This window comes from Mustelus asterias, unplaced genomic scaffold, assembly GCF_964213995.1.
Source record: "Mustelus asterias unplaced genomic scaffold, sMusAst1.hap1.1 HAP1_SCAFFOLD_1487, whole genome shotgun sequence".
NCBI classification, from domain to species: Eukaryota; Metazoa; Chordata; class Chondrichthyes; order Carcharhiniformes; family Triakidae; genus Mustelus; species Mustelus asterias.
The window spans coordinates 60,834-83,736 of NW_027591432.1; the positions used below are offsets into that span (position 1 = coordinate 60,834).

General features: G+C 48.9%; 1 protein-coding gene across 1 annotated transcript in view; it reads left to right on the forward strand.

Moving 5' to 3' along the window:
- Positions 1-22,903, forward strand: part of LOC144488353 (polyamine-transporting ATPase 13A3-like) — a gene marked incomplete at its 5' end in the record, with an annotated part of 87,157 nt that overhangs the window by 60,502 nt on the left and 3,752 nt on the right. Inside the window, one exon of the mRNA XM_078206401.1 lies at positions 20,481-20,523. Coding sequence (XP_078062527.1) covers positions 20,481-20,523 — 43 coding nt within the window. The remainder of the gene's footprint in view (positions 1-20,480; positions 20,524-22,903) is intronic.

Sequence of the window (22,903 nt, forward strand, 5' to 3'; positions counted from 1 at the left end):
CTAACCCGCACATCTTTGGACACTAAGGGGCAATTTAACATGGCCAATCCACCTAACCTGCACATCTTTGGACACTAAGGGGCAATTTAACATGGCCAATCCACCTAACCTGCACATCTTTGGACACTAAGGGGCAATTTAACATGGCCAATCCACCTAACCTGCACATCTTTGGACACTAAGGGGCAATTTAGCATGGCCAATCCACCTAACCTCATCTTTGGACACTAAGGGGCAATTTAGCATGGCCAATCCACCTAACCGGCACATCTTTGGACACGAAGGAGCAATTTAGCATGGCCAATCCACCTAACCTGCACATCTTTGGACACGAAGGAGCAATTTCGCATGGCCAATCCACCTAACCTGCACATCTTTGGACACTAAGGGGCAATTTAGCATGGCCAATCCACCTAACCTGCACATCTTTGGACACCAGAGGGGCAATTTAGCATGGCCAATCCACCTAACCTGCACATCTTTGGACACTAAGGGGCAATTTAGCATGGCCAATCCACCTAACCCACACATCTTTGGACACCAAGGGGCAATTTAGCATGGCCAATCCACCTAACCTGCACATCTTTCGGACTGTGGGAGGAAACCGGAGCACCCGGAGGAAACCCACGCAGACACGGGGAGAACGTGCAGACTCCACACAGACAGTGACCCGAGCCGGGAATCGAACCCGGGTTCCCTGGCGCTGTGAGGCAGCAGTGCTAACCCACTGTGCCAACCCTGCCGAAGGAATGTCTGGAAGTGTGGTGGAGGCAGGTTCAAGCGGGCATTGTTTCTCTTCCAATAATCATCCGACGTGTAGAGGAGTTATGGGGAAAAGACAGAGGAATGGGTACTAGGTCGTGATGTTTGCTTGGAGAGCTGGTGCAGTCAGGATGGGCCGAATGGCCTCCATCTGTGTCCGTGACAATTCTGTGACAGGATCAGGTGGACCTAAGGCAGGTGGTTGATCCAATCCCGGATGGGTTAATTTCAGAAATTTTCCCCAAACTGAGTCCATTGAGTTGAAGCGAGGTATTGAGCCTGACGCAAAGGAAGAACTTGCCTTTCTATAGCACCATTTGCAACCTCAGGAAGGCATAGAATCCACTACAGTGCAGAGGAGACCTGTTAGCCCATCGAGTCTGCACCGACTCTCTAACAGAGCCTCTGTGCCCAGGGCCTCTTCACCGACACAAACCCTGTAATCCCACACATTTACCATGGCTCCATCTAAATGAGACATCTTTGGGGCAATTTAGCATGGCCAATCCACCTAACCTGCACATCTTTGGACACTAAGGGGCAATTTAACATGGCAAATCCACCTAACCTGCACATCTTTGGACACTAAGGGGCAATTTAGCATGGCCAATCCACCTAACCTGCGCATCCTTGGACACTAAGGGGCAATTTAGCATGGCCAATCCACCTAACCCGCACATCTTTGGACACTAAGGGGCAATTTAACATGGCCAATCCACCTAACCTGCACATCTTTGGACACTAAGGGGCAATTTAACATGGCCAATCCACCTAACCTGCACATCTTTGGACACTAAGGGGCAATTTAACATGGCCAATCCACCTAACCTGCACATCTTTGGACACTAAGGGGCAATTTAACATGGCCAATCCACCTAACCTGCACATCTTTGGACACTAAGGGGCAATTTAGCATGGCCAATCCACCTAACCTCATCTTTGGACACTAAGGGGCAATTTAACATGGCAAATCCACCTAACCTGCACATCTTTGGACACTAAGGGGCAATTTAGCATGGCCAATCCACCTAACCTCATCTTTGGACACTCAGGGGCAATTTAACATGGCAAATCCACCTAACCTGCACATCTTTGGACACTAAGGGGCAATTTAACATGGCCAATCCACCTAACCTGCACATCTTTGGACACTAAGGGGCAATTTAGCATGGCCAATCCACCTAACCTCATCTTTGGACACTAAGGGGCAATTTAGCATGGCCAATCCACCTAACCGGCACATCTTTGGACACGAAGGAGCAATTTAACATGGCAAATCCACCTAACCTGCACATCTTTGGACACTGAGGGACAATTTAGCATGGCCAATCCACCTAACCTCATCTTTGGACACTAAGGGGCAATTTAGCATGGCCAATCCACCTAACCCGCACATCTTTGGACACTAAGGGGCAATTTAACATGGCCAATCCACCTAACCTGCACATCTTTGGACACTAAGGGGCAATTTAACATGGCCAATCCACCTAACCTGCACATCTTTGGACACTAAGGGGCAATTTAACATGGCCAATCCACCTAACCTGCACATCTTTGGACACTAAGGGGCAATTTAGCATGGCCAATCCACCTAACCTCATCTTTGGACACTAAGGGGCAATTTAGCATGGCCAATCCACCTAACCGGCACATCTTTGGACACGAAGGAGCAATTTAGCATGGCCAATCCACCTAACCTGCACATCTTTGGACACGAAGGAGCAATTTAGCATGGCCAATCCACCTAACCTGCACATCTTTGGACACTAAGGGGCAATTTAGCATGGCCAATCCACCTAACCTGTACATCTTTGGACACTAAGGGGCAATTTAGCATGGCCAATCCACCTAACCTGCACATCTTTGGACACCAGAGGGGCAATTTAGCATGGCCAATCCACCTAACCTGCACATCTTTGGACACTAAGGGGCAATTTAGCATGGCCAATCCACCTAACCTGCGCATCCTTGGACACTAAGGGGCAATTTAGCATGGCCAATCCACCTAACCCGCACATCTTTGGACACTAAGGGGCAATTTAACATGGCCAATCCACCTAACCTGCACATCTTTGGACACTAAGGGGCAATTTAACATGGCCAATCCACCTAACCTGCACATCTTTGGACACTAAGGGGCAATTTAACATGGCCAATCCACCTAACCTGCACATCTTTGGACACTAAGGGGCAATTTAACATGGCCAATCCACCTAACCTGCACATCTTTGGACACTAAGGGGCAATTTAACATGGCCAATCCACCTAACCTGCACATCTTTGGACACTAAGGGGCAATTTAACATGGCCAATCCACCTAACCTGCACATCTTTGGACACTAAGGGGCAATTTAGCATGGCCAATCCACCTAACCTCATCTTTGGACACTAAGGGGCAATTTAGCATGGCCAATCCACCTAACCGGCACATCTTTGGACACGAAGGAGCAATTTAACATGGCAAATCCACCTAACCTGCACATCTTTGGACACTGAGGGACAATTTAGCATGGCCAATCCACCTAACCTCATCTTTGGACACTAAGGGGCAATTTAGCATGGCCAATCCACCTAACCCGCACATCTTTGGACACTAAGGGGCAATTTAACATGGCCAATCCACCTAACCTGCACATCTTTGGACACTAAGGGGCAATTTAACATGGCCAATCCACCTAACCTGCACATCTTTGGACACTAAGGGGCAATTTAACATGGCCAATCCACCTAACCTGCACATCTTTGGACACTAAGGGGCAATTTAGCATGGCCAATCCACCTAACCTCATCTTTGGACACTAAGGGGCAATTTAGCATGGCCAATCCACCTAACCGGCACATCTTTGGACACGAAGGAGCAATTTAGCATGGCCAATCCACCTAACCTGCACATCTTTGGACACGAAGGAGCAATTTAGCATGGCCAATCCACCTAACCTGCACATCTTTGGACACTAAGGGGCAATTTAGCATGGCCAATCCACCTAACCTGTACATCTTTGGACACTAAGGGGCAATTTAGCATGGCCAATCCACCTAACCTGCACATCTTTGGACACCAGAGGGGCAATTTAGCATGGCCAATCCACCTAACCTGCACATCTTTGGACACTAAGGGGCAATTTAGCATGGCCAATCCACCTAACCCACACATCTTTGGACACCAAGGGGCAATTTAGCATGGCCAATCCACCTAACCTGCACATCTTTCGGACTGTGGGAGGAAACCGGAGCACCCGGAGGAAACCCACGCAGACACGGGGAGAACGTGCAGACTCCACACAGACAGTGACCCGAGCCGGGAATCGAACCCGGGTTCCCTGGCGCTGTGAGGCAGCAGTGCTAACCCACTGTGCCAACCCTGCCGAAGGAATGTCTGGAAGTGTGGTGGAGGCAGGTTCAAGCGGGCATTGTTTCTCTTCCAATAATCATCCGACGTGTAGAGGAGTTATGGGGAAAAGACAGAGGAATGGGTACTAGGTCGTGATGTTTGCTTGGAGAGCTGGTGCAGTCAGGATGGGCCGAATGGCCTCCATCTGTGTCCGTGACAATTCTGTGACAGGATCAGGTGGACCTAAGGCAGGTGGTTGATCCAATCCCGGATGGGTTAATTTCAGAAATTTTCCCCAAACTGAGTCCATTGAGTTGAAGCGAGGTATTGAGCCTGACGCAAAGGAAGAACTTGCCTTTCTATAGCACCATTTGCAACCTCAGGAAGGCATAGAATCCACTACAGTGCAGAGGAGACCTGTTAGCCCATCGAGTCTGCACCGACTCTCTAACAGAGCCTCTGTGCCCAGGGCCTCTTCACCGACACAAACCCTGTAATCCCACACATTTACCATGGCTCCATCTAAATGAGACATCTTTGGGGCAATTTAGCATGGCCAATCCACCTAACCTGCACATCTTTGGACACTAAGAGGCAATTTAGCATGGCCAATCCACCTAACCTGCACATCTTTGGATACTAAGGGGCAATTTAGCATGGCCAATCCACCTAACCTGCACATCTTTGGACACTAAGGGGCAATTTAACATGGCAAATCCACCTAACCTGCACATCTTTGGACACTAAGGGGCAATTTAGCATGGCCAATCCACCTAACCTGCGCATCCTTGGACACTAAGGGGCAATTTAGCATGGCCAATCCACCTAACCCGCACATCTTTGGACACTAAGGGGCAATTTAACATGGCCAATCCACCTAACCTGCACATCTTTGGACACTAAGGGGCAATTTAACATGGCCAATCCACCTAACCTGCACATCTTTGGACACTAAGGGGCAATTTAACATGGCCAATCCACCTAACCTGCACATCTTTGGACACTAAGGGGCAATTTAACATGGCCAATCCACCTAACCTGCACATCTTTGGACACTAAGGGGCAATTTAGCATGGCCAATCCACCTAACCTCATCTTTGGACACTAAGGGGCAATTTAACATGGCAAATCCACCTAACCTGCACATCTTTGGACACTAAGGGGCAATTTAGCATGGCCAATCCACCTAACCTCATCTTTGGACACTCAGGGGCAATTTAACATGGCAAATCCACCTAACCTGCACATCTTTGGACACTAAGGGGCAATTTAACATGGCCAATCCACCTAACCTGCACATCTTTGGACACTAAGGGGCAATTTAGCATGGCCAATCCACCTAACCTCATCTTTGGACACTAAGGGGCAATTTAACACGGCAAATCCACCTAACCTGCACATCTTTGGACACTAAGGGGCAATTTAACATGGCCAATCCACCTAACCTGCACATCTTTGGACACTAAGGGGCAATTTAACATGGCCAATCCACCTAACCTGCACATCTTTGGACACTAAGGGGCAATTTAGCATGGCCAATCCACCTAACCTCATCTTTGGACACTAAGGGGCAATTTAGCATGGCCAATCCACCTAACCGGCACATCTTTGGACACGAAGGAGCAATTTAACATGGCAAATCCACCTAACCTGCACATCTTTGGACACTAAGGGGCAATTTAGCATGGCCAATCCACCTAACCGGCACATCTTTGGACACGAAGGAGCAATTTAACATGGCAAATCCACCTAACCTGCACATCTTTGGACACTGAGGGACAATTTAGCATGGCCAATCCACCTAACCTCATCTTTGGACACTAAGGGGCAATTTAGCATGGCCAATCCACCTAACCCGCACATCTTTGGACACTAAGGGGCAATTTAACATGGCCAATCCACCTAACCTGCACATCTTTGGACACTAAGGGGCAATTTAACATGGCCAATCCACCTAACCTGCACATCTTTGGACACTAAGGGGCAATTTAACATGGCCAATCCACCTAACCTGCACATCTTTGGACACTAAGGGGCAATTTAGCATGGCCAATCCACCTAACCTCATCTTTGGACACTAAGGGGCAATTTAGCATGGCCAATCCACCTAACCGGCACATCTTTGGACACGAAGGAGCAATTTAGCATGGCCAATCCACCTAACCTGCACATCTTTGGACACGAAGGAGCAATTTCGCATGGCCAATCCACCTAACCTGCACATCTTTGGACACTAAGGGGCAATTTAGCATGGCCAATCCACCTAACCTGCACATCTTTGGACACCAGAGGGGCAATTTAGCATGGCCAATCCACCTAACCTGCACATCTTTGGACACTAAGGGGCAATTTAGCATGGCCAATCCACCTAACCCACACATCTTTGGACACCAAGGGGCAATTTAGCATGGCCAATCCACCTAACCTGCGCATCCTTGGACACTAAGGGGCAATTTAGCATGGCCAATCCACCTAACCCGCACATCTTTGGACACTAAGGGGCAATTTAACATGGCCAATCCACCTAACCTGCACATCTTTGGACACTAAGGGGCAATTTAACATGGCCAATCCACCTAACCTGCACATCTTTGGACACTAAGGGGCAATTTAACATGGCCAATCCACCTAACCTGCACATCTTTGGACACTAAGGGGCAATTTAACATGGCCAATCCACCTAACCTGCACATCTTTGGACACTAAGGGGCAATTTAACATGGCCAATCCACCTAACCTGCACATCTTTGGACACGAAGGAGCAATTTAACATGGCAAATCCACCTAACCTGCACATCTTTGGACACTGAGGGACAATTTAGCATGGCCAATCCACCTAACCTGCACATCTTTGGACACTAAGGGGCAATTTAGCATGGCCAATCCACCTAACCTCATCTTTGGACACTAAGGGGCAATTTAGCATGGCCAATCCACCTAACCGGCACATCTTTGGACACGAAGGAGCAATTTAGCATGGCCAATCCACCTAACCTGCACATCTTTGGACACGAAGGAGCAATTTAGCATGGCCAATCCACCTAACCTGCACATCTTTGGACACTAAGGGGCAATTTAGCATGGCCAATCCACCTAACCTGTACATCTTTGGACACTAAGGGGCAATTTAGCATGGCCAATCCACCTAACCTGCACATCTTTGGACACCAGAGGGGCAATTTAGCATGGCCAATCCACCTAACCTGCACATCTTTGGACACTAAGGGGCAATTTAGCATGGCCAATCCACCTAACCTGCGCATCCTTGGACACTAAGGGGCAATTTAGCATGGCCAATCCACCTAACCCGCACATCTTTGGACACTAAGGGGCAATTTAACATGGCCAATCCACCTAACCTGCACATCTTTGGACACTAAGGGGCAATTTAACATGGCCAATCCACCTAACCTGCACATCTTTGGACACTAAGGGGCAATTTAACATGGCCAATCCACCTAACCTGCACATCTTTGGACACTAAGGGGCAATTTAACATGGCCAATCCACCTAACCTGCACATCTTTGGACACTAAGGGGCAATTTAACATGGCCAATCCACCTAACCTGCACATCTTTGGACACTAAGGGGCAATTTAGCATGGCCAATCCACCTAACCTCATCTTTGGACACTAAGGGGCAATTTAGCATGGCCAATCCACCTAACCGGCACATCTTTGGACACGAAGGAGCAATTTAACATGGCAAATCCACCTAACCTGCACATCTTTGGACACTAAGGGGCAATTTAGCATGGCCAATCCACCTAACCGGCACATCTTTGGACACGAAGGAGCAATTTAACATGGCAAATCCACCTAACCTGCACATCTTTGGACACTGAGGGACAATTTAGCATGGCCAATCCACCTAACCTCATCTTTGGACACTAAGGGGCAATTTAGCATGGCCAATCCACCTAACCCGCACATCTTTGGACACTAAGGGGCAATTTAACATGGCCAATCCACCTAACCTGCACATCTTTGGACACTAAGGGGCAATTTAACATGGCCAATCCACCTAACCTGCACATCTTTGGACACTAAGGGGCAATTTAACATGGCCAATCCACCTAACCTGCACATCTTTGGACACTAAGGGGCAATTTAGCATGGCCAATCCACCTAACCTCATCTTTGGACACTAAGGGGCAATTTAGCATGGCCAATCCACCTAACCGGCACATCTTTGGACACGAAGGAGCAATTTAGCATGGCCAATCCACCTAACCTGCACATCTTTGGACACGAAGGAGCAATTTCGCATGGCCAATCCACCTAACCTGCACATCTTTGGACACTAAGGGGCAATTTAGCATGGCCAATCCACCTAACCTGCACATCTTTGGACACCAGAGGGGCAATTTAGCATGGCCAATCCACCTAACCTGCACATCTTTGGACACTAAGGGGCAATTTAGCATGGCCAATCCACCTAACCCACACATCTTTGGACACCAAGGGGCAATTTAGCATGGCCAATCCACCTAACCTGCACATCTTTCGGACTGTGGGAGGAAACCGGAGCACCCGGAGGAAACCCACGCAGACACGGGGAGAACGTGCAGACTCCACACAGACAGTGACCCGAGCCGGGAATCGAACCCGGGTTCCCTGGCGCTGTGAGGCAGCAGTGCTAACCCACTGTGCCAACCCTGCCGAAGGAATGTCTGGAAGTGTGGTGGAGGCAGGTTCAAGCGGGCATTGTTTCTCTTCCAATAATCATCCGACGTGTAGAGGAGTTATGGGGAAAAGACAGAGGAATGGGTACTAGGTCGTGATGTTTGCTTGGAGAGCTGGTGCAGTCAGGATGGGCCGAATGGCCTCCATCTGTGTCCGTGACAATTCTGTGACAGGATCAGGTGGACCTAAGGCAGGTGGTTGATCCAATCCCGGATGGGTTAATTTCAGAAATTTTCCCCAAACTGAGTCCATTGAGTTGAAGCGAGGTATTGAGCCTGACGCAAAGGAAGAACTTGCCTTTCTATAGCACCATTTGCAACCTCAGGAAGGCATAGAATCCACTACAGTGCAGAGGAGACCTGTTAGCCCATCGAGTCTGCACCGACTCTCTAACAGAGCCTCTGTGCCCAGGGCCTCTTCACCGACACAAACCCTGTAATCCCACACATTTACCATGGCTCCATCTAAATGAGACATCTTTGGGGCAATTTAGCATGGCCAATCCACCTAACCTGCACATCTTTGGACACTAAGGGGCAATTTAACATGGCAAATCCACCTAACCTGCACATCTTTGGACACTAAGGGGCAATTTAGCATGGCCAATCCACCTAACCTGCGCATCCTTGGACACTAAGGGGCAATTTAGCATGGCCAATCCACCTAACCCGCACATCTTTGGACACTAAGGGGCAATTTAACATGGCCAATCCACCTAACCTGCACATCTTTGGACACTAAGGGGCAATTTAACATGGCCAATCCACCTAACCTGCACATCTTTGGACACTAAGGGGCAATTTAACATGGCCAATCCACCTAACCTGCACATCTTTGGACACTAAGGGGCAATTTAACATGGCCAATCCACCTAACCTGCACATCTTTGGACACTAAGGGGCAATTTAGCATGGCCAATCCACCTAACCTCATCTTTGGACACTAAGGGGCAATTTAACATGGCAAATCCACCTAACCTGCACATCTTTGGACACTAAGGGGCAATTTAGCATGGCCAATCCACCTAACCTCATCTTTGGACACTCAGGGGCAATTTAACATGGCAAATCCACCTAACCTGCACATCTTTGGACACTAAGGGGCAATTTAACATGGCCAATCCACCTAACCTGCACATCTTTGGACACTAAGGGGCAATTTAGCATGGCCAATCCACCTAACCTCATCTTTGGACACTAAGGGGCAATTTAGCATGGCCAATCCACCTAACCGGCACATCTTTGGACACGAAGGAGCAATTTAACATGGCAAATCCACCTAACCTGCACATCTTTGGACACTGAGGGACAATTTAGCATGGCCAATCCACCTAACCTCATCTTTGGACACTAAGGGGCAATTTAGCATGGCCAATCCACCTAACCCGCACATCTTTGGACACTAAGGGGCAATTTAACATGGCCAATCCACCTAACCTGCACATCTTTGGACACTAAGGGGCAATTTAACATGGCCAATCCACCTAACCTGCACATCTTTGGACACTAAGGGGCAATTTAACATGGCCAATCCACCTAACCTGCACATCTTTGGACACTAAGGGGCAATTTAGCATGGCCAATCCACCTAACCTCATCTTTGGACACTAAGGGGCAATTTAGCATGGCCAATCCACCTAACCGGCACATCTTTGGACACGAAGGAGCAATTTAGCATGGCCAATCCACCTAACCTGCACATCTTTGGACACGAAGGAGCAATTTAGCATGGCCAATCCACCTAACCTGCACATCTTTGGACACTAAGGGGCAATTTAGCATGGCCAATCCACCTAACCTGTACATCTTTGGACACTAAGGGGCAATTTAGCATGGCCAATCCACCTAACCTGCACATCTTTGGACACCAGAGGGGCAATTTAGCATGGCCAATCCACCTAACCTGCACATCTTTGGACACTAAGGGGCAATTTAGCATGGCCAATCCACCTAACCTGCGCATCCTTGGACACTAAGGGGCAATTTAGCATGGCCAATCCACCTAACCCGCACATCTTTGGACACTAAGGGGCAATTTAACATGGCCAATCCACCTAACCTGCACATCTTTGGACACTAAGGGGCAATTTAACATGGCCAATCCACCTAACCTGCACATCTTTGGACACTAAGGGGCAATTTAACATGGCCAATCCACCTAACCTGCACATCTTTGGACACTAAGGGGCAATTTAACATGGCCAATCCACCTAACCTGCACATCTTTGGACACTAAGGGGCAATTTAACATGGCCAATCCACCTAACCTGCACATCTTTGGACACTAAGGGGCAATTTAACATGGCCAATCCACCTAACCTGCACATCTTTGGACACTAAGGGGCAATTTAGCATGGCCAATCCACCTAACCTCATCTTTGGACACTAAGGGGCAATTTAGCATGGCCAATCCACCTAACCGGCACATCTTTGGACACGAAGGAGCAATTTAACATGGCAAATCCACCTAACCTGCACATCTTTGGACACTGAGGGACAATTTAGCATGGCCAATCCACCTAACCTCATCTTTGGACACTAAGGGGCAATTTAGCATGGCCAATCCACCTAACCCGCACATCTTTGGACACTAAGGGGCAATTTAACATGGCCAATCCACCTAACCTGCACATCTTTGGACACTAAGGGGCAATTTAACATGGCCAATCCACCTAACCTGCACATCTTTGGACACTAAGGGGCAATTTAACATGGCCAATCCACCTAACCTGCACATCTTTGGACACTAAGGGGCAATTTAGCATGGCCAATCCACCTAACCTCATCTTTGGACACTAAGGGGCAATTTAGCATGGCCAATCCACCTAACCGGCACATCTTTGGACACGAAGGAGCAATTTAGCATGGCCAATCCACCTAACCTGCACATCTTTGGACACGAAGGAGCAATTTAGCATGGCCAATCCACCTAACCTGCACATCTTTGGACACTAAGGGGCAATTTAGCATGGCCAATCCACCTAACCTGTACATCTTTGGACACTAAGGGGCAATTTAGCATGGCCAATCCACCTAACCTGCACATCTTTGGACACCAGAGGGGCAATTTAGCATGGCCAATCCACCTAACCTGCACATCTTTGGACACTAAGGGGCAATTTAGCATGGCCAATCCACCTAACCCACACATCTTTGGACACCAAGGGGCAATTTAGCATGGCCAATCCACCTAACCTGCACATCTTTCGGACTGTGGGAGGAAACCGGAGCACCCGGAGGAAACCCACGCAGACACGGGGAGAACGTGCAGACTCCACACAGACAGTGACCCGAGCCGGGAATCGAACCCGGGTTCCCTGGCGCTGTGAGGCAGCAGTGCTAACCCACTGTGCCAACCCTGCCGAAGGAATGTCTGGAAGTGTGGTGGAGGCAGGTTCAAGCGGGCATTGTTTCTCTTCCAATAATCATCCGACGTGTAGAGGAGTTATGGGGAAAAGACAGAGGAATGGGTACTAGGTCGTGATGTTTGCTTGGAGAGCTGGTGCAGTCAGGATGGGCCGAATGGCCTCCATCTGTGTCCGTGACAATTCTGTGACAGGATCAGGTGGACCTAAGGCAGGTGGTTGATCCAATCCCGGATGGGTTAATTTCAGAAATTTTCCCCAAACTGAGTCCATTGAGTTGAAGCGAGGTATTGAGCCTGACGCAAAGGAAGAACTTGCCTTTCTATAGCACCATTTGCAACCTCAGGAAGGCATAGAATCCACTACAGTGCAGAGGAGACCTGTTAGCCCATCGAGTCTGCACCGACTCTCTAACAGAGCCTCTGTGCCCAGGGCCTCTTCACCGACACAAACCCTGTAATCCCACACATTTACCATGGCTCCATCTAAATGAGACATCTTTGGGGCAATTTAGCATGGCCAATCCACCTAACCTGCACATCTTTGGACACTAAGAGGCAATTTAGCATGGCCAATCCACCTAACCTGCACATCTTTGGATACTAAGGGGCAATTTAGCATGGCCAATCCACCTAACCTGCACATCTTTGGACACTAAGGGGCAATTTAACATGGCAAATCCACCTAACCTGCACATCTTTGGACACTAAGGGGCAATTTAGCATGGCCAATCCACCTAACCTGCGCATCCTTGGACACTAAGGGGCAATTTAGCATGGCCAATCCACCTAACCCGCACATCTTTGGACACTAAGGGGCAATTTAACATGGCCAATCCACCTAACCTGCACATCTTTGGACACTAAGGGGCAATTTAACATGGCCAATCCACCTAACCTGCACATCTTTGGACACTAAGGGGCAATTTAACATGGCCAATCCACCTAACCTGCACATCTTTGGACACTAAGGGGCAATTTAACATGGCCAATCCACCTAACCTGCACATCTTTGGACACTAAGGGGCAATTTAGCATGGCCAATCCACCTAACCTCATCTTTGGACACTAAGGGGCAATTTAACATGGCAAATCCACCTAACCTGCACATCTTTGGACACTAAGGGGCAATTTAGCATGGCCAATCCACCTAACCTCATCTTTGGACACTCAGGGGCAATTTAACATGGCAAATCCACCTAACCTGCACATCTTTGGACACTAAGGGGCAATTTAACATGGCCAATCCACCTAACCTGCACATCTTTGGACACTAAGGGGCAATTTAGCATGGCCAATCCACCTAACCTCATCTTTGGACACTAAGGGGCAATTTAACACGGCAAATCCACCTAACCTGCACATCTTTGGACACTAAGGGGCAATTTAACATGGCCAATCCACCTAACCTGCACATCTTTGGACACTAAGGGGCAATTTAACATGGCCAATCCACCTAACCTGCACATCTTTGGACACTAAGGGGCAATTTAGCATGGCCAATCCACCTAACCTCATCTTTGGACACTAAGGGGCAATTTAGCATGGCCAATCCACCTAACCGGCACATCTTTGGACACGAAGGAGCAATTTAACATGGCAAATCCACCTAACCTGCACATCTTTGGACACTAAGGGGCAATTTAGCATGGCCAATCCACCTAACCGGCACATCTTTGGACACGAAGGAGCAATTTAACATGGCAAATCCACCTAACCTGCACATCTTTGGACACTGAGGGACAATTTAGCATGGCCAATCCACCTAACCTCATCTTTGGACACTAAGGGGCAATTTAGCATGGCCAATCCACCTAACCCGCACATCTTTGGACACTAAGGGGCAATTTAACATGGCCAATCCACCTAACCTGCACATCTTTGGACACTAAGGGGCAATTTAACATGGCCAATCCACCTAACCTGCACATCTTTGGACACTAAGGGGCAATTTAACATGGCCAATCCACCTAACCTGCACATCTTTGGACACTAAGGGGCAATTTAGCATGGCCAATCCACCTAACCTCATCTTTGGACACTAAGGGGCAATTTAGCATGGCCAATCCACCTAACCGGCACATCTTTGGACACGAAGGAGCAATTTAGCATGGCCAATCCACCTAACCTGCACATCTTTGGACACGAAGGAGCAATTTCGCATGGCCAATCCACCTAACCTGCACATCTTTGGACACTAAGGGGCAATTTAGCATGGCCAATCCACCTAACCTGCACATCTTTGGACACCAGAGGGGCAATTTAGCATGGCCAATCCACCTAACCTGCACATCTTTGGACACTAAGGGGCAATTTAGCATGGCCAATCCACCTAACCCACACATCTTTGGACACCAAGGGGCAATTTAGCATGGCCAATCCACCTAACCTGCACATCTTTCGGACTGTGGGAGGAAACCGGAGCACCCGGAGGAAACCCACGCAGACACGGGGAGAACGTGCAGACTCCACACAGACAGTGACCCGAGCCGGGAATCGAACCCGGGTTCCCTGGCGCTGTGAGGCAGCAGTGCTAACCCACTGTGCCAACCCTGCCGAAGGAATGTCTGGAAGTGTGGTGGAGGCAGGTTCAAGCGGGCATTGTTTCTCTTCCAATAATCATCCGACGTGTAGAGGAGTTATGGGGAAAAGACAGAGGAATGGGTACTAGGTCGTGATGTTTGCTTGGAGAGCTGGTGCAGTCAGGATGGGCCGAATGGCCTCCATCTGTGTCCGTGACAATTCTGTGACAGGATCAGGTGGACCTAAGGCAGGTGGTTGATCCAATCCCGGATGGGTTAATTTCAGAAATTTTCCCCAAACTGAGTCCATTGAGTTGAAGCGAGGTATTGAGCCTGACGCAAAGGAAGAACTTGCCTTTCTATAGCACCATTTGCAACCTCAGGAAGGCATAGAATCCACTACAGTGCAGAGGAGACCTGTTAGCCCATCGAGTCTGCACCGACTCTCTAACAGAGCCTCTGTGCCCAGGGCCTCTTCACCGACACAAACCCTGTAATCCCACACATTTACCATGGCTCCATCTAAATGAGACATCTTTGGGGCAATTTAGCATGGCCAATCCACCTAACCTGCACATCTTTGGACACTAAGAGGCAATTTAGCATGGCCAATCCACCTAACCTGCACATCTTTGGATACTAAGGGGCAATTTAGCATGGCCAATCCACCTAACCTGCACATCTTTGGACACTAAGGGGCAATTTAACATGGCAAATCCACCTAACCTGCACATCTTTGGACACTAAGGGGCAATTTAGCATGGCCAATCCACCTAACCTGCGCATCCTTGGACACTAAGGGGCAATTTAGCATGGCCAATCCACCTAACCCGCACATCTTTGGACACTAAGGGGCAATTTAACATGGCCAATCCACCTAACCTGCACATCTTTGGACACTAAGGGGCAATTTAACATGGCCAATCCACCTAACCTGCACATCTTTGGACACTAAGGGGCAATTTAACATGGCCAATCCACCTAACCTGCACATCTTTGGACACTAAGGGGCAATTTAACATGGCCAATCCACCTAACCTGCACATCTTTGGACACTAAGGGGCAATTTAGCATGGCCAATCCACCTAACCTCATCTTTGGACACTAAGGGGCAATTTAACATGGCAAATCCACCTAACCTGCACATCTTTGGACACTAAGGGGCAATTTAGCATGGCCAATCCACCTAACCTCATCTTTGGACACTCAGGGGCAATTTAACATGGCAAATCCACCTAACCTGCACATCTTTGGACACTAAGGGGCAATTTAACATGGCCAATCCACCTAACCTGCACATCTTTGGACACTAAGGGGCAATTTAGCATGGCCAATCCACCTAACCTCATCTTTGGACACTAAGGGGCAATTTAGCATGGCCAATCCACCTAACCGGCACATCTTTGGACACGAAGGAGCAATTTAACATGGCAAATCCACCTAACCTGCACATCTTTGGACACTGAGGGACAATTTAGCATGGCCAATCCACCTAACCTCATCTTTGGACACTAAGGGGCAATTTAGCATGGCCAATCCACCTAACCCGCACATCTTTGGACACTAAGGGGCAATTTAACATGGCCAATCCACCTAACCTGCACATCTTTGGACACTAAGGGGCAATTTAACATGGCCAATCCACCTAACCTGCACATCTTTGGACACTAAGGGGCAATTTAACATGGCCAATCCACCTAACCTGCACATCTTTGGACACTAAGGGGCAATTTAGCATGGCCAATCCACCTAACCTCATCTTTGGACACTAAGGGGCAATTTAGCATGGCCAATCCACCTAACCGGCACATCTTTGGACACGAAGGAGCAATTTAGCATGGCCAATCCACCTAACCTGCACATCTTTGGACACGAAGGAGCAATTTAGCATGGCCAATCCACCTAACCTGCACATCTTTGGACACTAAGGGGCAATTTAGCATGGCCAATCCACCTAACCTGTACATCTTTGGACACTAAGGGGCAATTTAGCATGGCCAATCCACCTAACCTGCACATCTTTGGACACCAGAGGGGCAATTTAGCATGGCCAATCCACCTAACCTGCACATCTTTGGACACTAAGGGGCAATTTAGCATGGCCAATCCACCTAACCTGCGCATCCTTGGACACTAAGGGGCAATTTAGCATGGCCAATCCACCTAACCCGCACATCTTTGGACACTAAGGGGCAATTTAACATGGCCAATCCACCTAACCTGCACATCTTTGGACACTAAGGGGCAATTTAACATGGCCAATCCACCTAACCTGCACATCTTTGGACACTAAGGGGCAATTTAACATGGCCAATCCACCTAACCTGCACATCTTTGGACACTAAGGGGCAATTTAACATGGCCAATCCACCTAACCTGCACATCTTTGGACACTAAGGGGCAATTTAACATGGCCAATCCACCTAACCTGCACATCTTTGGACACTAAGGGGCAATTTAACATGGCCAATCCACCTAACCTGCACATCTTTGGACACTAAGGGGCAATTTAGCATGGCCAATCCACCTAACCTCATCTTTGGACACTAAGGGGCAATTTAGCATGGCCAATCCACCTAACCGGCACATCTTTGGACACGAAGGAGCAATTTAACATGGCAAATCCACCTAACCTGCACATCTTTGGACACTGAGGGACAATTTAGCATGGCCAATCCACCTAACCTCATCTTTGGACACTAAGGGGCAATTTAGCATGGCCAATCCACCTAACCCGCACATCTTTGGACACTAAGGGGCAATTTAACATGGCCAATCCACCTAACCTGCACATCTTTGGACACTAAGGGGCAATTTAACATGGCCAATCCACCTAACCTGCACATCTTTGGACACTAAGGGGCAATTTAACATGGCCAATCCACCTAACCTGCACATCTTTGGACACTAAGGGGCAATTTAGCATGGCCAATCCACCTAACCTCATCTTTGGACACTAAGGGGCAATTTAGCATGGCCAATCCACCTAACCGGCACATCTTTGGACACGAAGGAGCAATTTAGCATGGCCAATCCACCTAACCTGCACATCTTTGGACACGAAGGAGCAATTTAGCATGGCCAATCCACCTAACCTGCACATCTTTGGACACTAAGGGGCAATTTAGCATGGCCAATCCACCTAACCTGTACATCTTTGGACACTAAGGGGCAATTTAGCATGGCCAATCCACCTAACCTGCACATCTTTGGACACCAGAGGGGCAATTTAGCATGGCCAATCCACCTAACCTGCACATCTTTGGACACTAAGGGGCAATTTAGCATGGCCAATCCACCTAACCCACACATCTTTGGACACCAAGGGGCAATTTAGCATGGCCAATCCACCTAACCTGCACATCTTTCGGACTGTGGGAGGAAACCGGAGCACCCGGAGGAAACCCACGCAGACACGGGGAGAACGTGCAGACTCCACACAGACAGTGACCCGAGCCGGGAATCGAACCCGGGTTCCCTGGCGCTGTGAGGCAGCAGTGCTAACCCACTGTGCCAACCCTGCCGAAGGAATGTCTGGAAGTGTGGTGGAGGCAGGTTCAAGCGGGCATTGTTTCTCTTCCAATAATCATCCGACGTGTAGAGGAGTTATGGGGAAAAGACAGAGGAATGGGTACTAGGTCGTGATGTTTGCTTGGAGAGCTGGTGCAGTCAGGATGGGCCGAATGGCCTCCATCTGTGTCCGTGACAATTCTGTGACAGGATCAGGTGGACCTAAGGCAGGTGGTTGATCCAATCCCGGATGGGTTAATTTCAGAAATTTTCCCCAAACTGAGTCCATTGAGTTGAAGCGAGGTATTGAGCCTGACGCAAAGGAAGAACTTGCCTTTCTATAGCACCATTTGCAACCTCAGGAAGGCATAGAATCCACTACAGTGCAGAGGAGACCTGTTAGCCCATCGAGTCTGCACCGACTCTCTAACAGAGCCTCTGTGCCCAGGGCCTCTTCACCGACACAAACCCTGTAATCCCACACATTTACCATGGCTCCATCTAAATGAGACATCTTTGGGGCAATTTAGCATGGCCAATCCACCTAACCTGCACATCTTTGGACACTAAGAGGCAATTTAGCATGGCCAATCCACCTAACCTGCACATCTTTGGATACTAAGGGGCAATTTAGCATGGCCAATCCACCTAACCTGCACATCTTTGGACACTAAGGGGCAATTTAACATGGCAAATCCACCTAACCTGCACATCTTTGGACACTAAGGGGCAATTTAGCATGGCCAATCCACCTAACCTGCGCATCCTTGGACACTAAGGGGCAATTTAGCATGGCCAATCCACCTAACCCGCACATCTTTGGACACTAAGGGGCAATTTAACATGGCCAATCCACCTAACCTGCACATCTTTGGACACTAAGGGGCAATTTAACATGGCCAATCCACCTAACCTGCACATCTTTGGACACTAAGGGGCAATTTAACATGGCCAATCCACCTAACCTGCACATCTTTGGACACTAAGGGGCAATTTAACATGGCCAATCCACCTAACCTGCACATCTTTGGACACTAAGGGGCAATTTAGCATGGCCAATCCACCTAACCTCATCTTTGGACACTAAGGGGCAATTTAACATGGCAAATCCACCTAACCTGCACATCTTTGGACACTAAGGGGCAATTTAGCATGGCCAATCCACCTAACCTCATCTTTGGACACTCAGGGGCAATTTAACATGGCAAATCCACCTAACCTGCACATCTTTGGACACTAAGGGGCAATTTAACATGGCCAATCCACCTAACCTGCACATCTTTGGACACTAAGGGGCAATTTAGCATGGCCAATCCACCTAACCTCATCTTTGGACACTAAGGGGCAATTTAACACGGCAAATCCACCTAACCTGCACATCTTTGGACACTAAGGGGCAATTTAACATGGCCAATCCACCTAACCTGCACATCTTTGGACACTAAGGGGCAATTTAGCATGGCCAATCCACCTAACCTCATCTTTGGACACTAAGGGGCAATTTAACATGGCAAATCCACCTAACCTGCACATCTTTGGACACTAAGGGGCAATTTAGCATGGCCAATCCACCTAACCTCATCTTTGGACACTAAGGGGCAATTTAACATGGCAAATCCACCTAACCCGCACATCTTTGGACTGTGGGAGAAAACCGGGAGCACCCGGAGGAAACCCACGCAGATGCGGAGGATGAATGTGCAGACTCCGCACAGACAGTGACCCCGAGCCGGGAATCGAACCCGGGTCCCTGGCGCTGTGAGGCAGCAGCGCTAACCCAACTGTGCCACCGTGCCGCCCCACATTAGAGAAACTCGGGAAATAACTGGAGGGGAATCAGTGGCCACCGTGCCGCCCATCGAGAACATTACAGAGAGCGGAATGCGACTCAGGCCTGAGCACCTGTCGGAACCGTAGCAGCCCGGTTACGCAGAGCAAGATCCCGCAGGTCCGGCAATGTGATTATAGAACTGAATCGTGTGCTTTTAATGATGTTGGCTGAGGGGTAGGTACTGAGCTCCGGGCACCAGTGTGTGGGGGGGGGGAGGGAGCGGAAACCTCGTTCCTAATGGTACATCCCTTCCCCCTCGGCACTGCACTGCAGTGTCGCCTTGGAAGCTTGTGCTCGAGTGGGGCTCAAACCTGCGACCCCCTCCCCTAACCGAGGCTGGCGCGCTGCCGCCACTGGGGATGGGGCAGTGGGTTTGGGGACTGGGCGGTCGGTGGGGGGGTGGTCACCAGAGCAATGAGGCTTGAACAGATTGAATGAAGGTTGTCAACGCTGACTGTGTGTGTTTTTTACACAGCTATTATGTCGGAATGTGCGGTGATGGTGCTAATGACTGTGGGGTGAGTAACTGCTGGAGGTTTTTACTCCCTAACGCCCGCTCCTAACTCCAGGGGGCACAGACCCACGCACGGCCCGGGTCTACGGGTTCCTACTATCCTCGAGTGCTTAACTTGATTTGATTCATTATTGTCACATGTATTGGGATGCAGTGAAAAGTATTGTTTCTTGCGCGGTGTACAGACAAAGCATACCATTCATAGAGTACATAGGGGAGAAGGATTTGATTTATTATTGTCACATGTATTGGGATACAGTGAAAAGTATTGTTTCTTGCGCGGTGTACAGACAAAGCATACCATTCATAGAGTACATAGGGGAGAAGGATTTGATTTATTATTGTCACATGTATTGGGATGCAGTGAAAAGTATTGTTTCTTGCGCGGTGTACAGACAAAGCATACCATTCATAGAGTACATAGGGGAGAAGGATTTGATTTATTATTGTCACATGTATTGGGATGCAGTGAAAAGTATTGTTTCTTGCGCGTTATACAGACAAAGCATACCGTTCATAGAGTACATAGGGGAGAAGGATTTGATTTATTATTTTCACATGTATTGGGATGCAGTGAAAAGTATTGTTTCTTGCGCGTTATACAGACAAAGCATACCATTCATAGAGTACATAGGGGAGAAGGATTTGATTTATTATTGTCACATGTATTGGGATGCAGTGAAAAGTATTGTTTCTTGCGCGCTATACAGACAAAGCATACCGTTCATTGAGAAGGAAAGGAGAGGGTGCAGAATGTAGTGTTACAGTCATAGCTAGGGTGTGTCCGAGCCCCATTGCGGATCCAGGTGGGCGAGGCGCAGCGGACCAGCGAGAAGTGAACCCAATGCCACTCAGCCCAATGAGCTATTCTCGTCCTGCGTTCAATTACGTCATGCACATTCGACTACAGGAGGCGGCACAGTGGGTTAGCACTGCTGCCTCACGGCGCCAGGGACGCGAGTTCGATTCCCGGCTCGGGGTCACTGTCTGTGTGGCGTCTGCACGTTCTCCCCGTGTCTGCGTGGGTTTCCTCCGGGTGCTCCGGTTTCCTCCCACAGTCTAAAGATGTGCAGGTTAGGTGGATTGGCCATGCTAAATTGCCCCTTAGTGTCCAAAGGTGTGTAGGTTAGGGGGATTGGCCGTGCTAAATTGCCCCTTAGTGTCAGGGGGACGAGCTAGGGTAAATGCATGGGGTTAAGGGGATAGGGGCTGGGTGGGATTGTTGTTGGTGCAGACTCGATGGGCCGAGTGGTCTCTTTCTGCGACCATTTTGTTTTTACATGCACACACATGCACACGCTTTGTCTCCCTTCGTGAGGGGGTTATTACCGAGTGATCAGATGCCATCTTGGCCAATCGTGCTGTCCTTTGCCCAGAGCAGGGGCTGGGCAACCATTTGGGCGCAGAGCCACTTGTGTTTAGTTGAAGGCTGTGCTGTATCTAATGAACTGGGACAACCAGCTGCAACTGAAGTATGTTTATTTATTAGTATCACAAGTCAGCTTAACACTGCAATGAAGTCACTGTGAAAATCCCCCTAGTCGCCACACTCTGGCGCCTGTTCGGGTAACACTGAGGGAGAATTTAGCACGGCCAATGCACCCTAACCAGCACGTCTTTCGGACTGTGGGAGGAAACCGGAGCACCCGGAGGAAACCCACGCAGAAACGGGGAGAACGTGCAGACTCCGCACACCTGAGGCCGGAAACGAACCCGGGTCCCTGGCGCTGTGAGGCAGCAGTGCTAACCACCGTGCCACCCAAAAATTTATTAGTGGTAAAAGTCGGCTTACGTTAACACTGCAATGAAGTTGCTGTGAGAATCCCCTAGTCGCCCAAACTCCGGCACCTGTTCGGGTAACACTGAGGGAGAATTTAGCACGGCCAATCCACCCTAACCAGCACGTCTTTTGGACAGTGGGAAATTCTCCTGGTAGTTTACAAGACGCAACTGAGCGCCAAGATGCATAAAGAACGGCAACACAGAGAAGATGAAGGTTGCAACATACTTGGAGAAAATCCAAAGGGGGACCTAGAAGTGTATCCAGGGAAATTTTTTGAATTGTATAGGCAGATTCTCCTGTTCCGGGGGAAAACAAATCTCCAGCTTTTGAGGCAGGCAGAACCATTGAATCTCAATGAGAAACACACAGAGCAAGAGTGTACGAGTAAATGACTTCTGGGGGACCCGGGTTCGAATCCCGCCACGGCCAATGGTGAAATTTGAATTCGATAAAAAATATCTGGAATTAAGAATCTACTGATGACCCATTGTCGGGAAAACCCATCTGGTTCCCTTTAGGGAAGGAAATCTGCCGTCCTTACCCCGGTCTGGCCTACATGTGACTCCAGAGCCACAGCAATGTGGTTGACTCTCAACTGCCC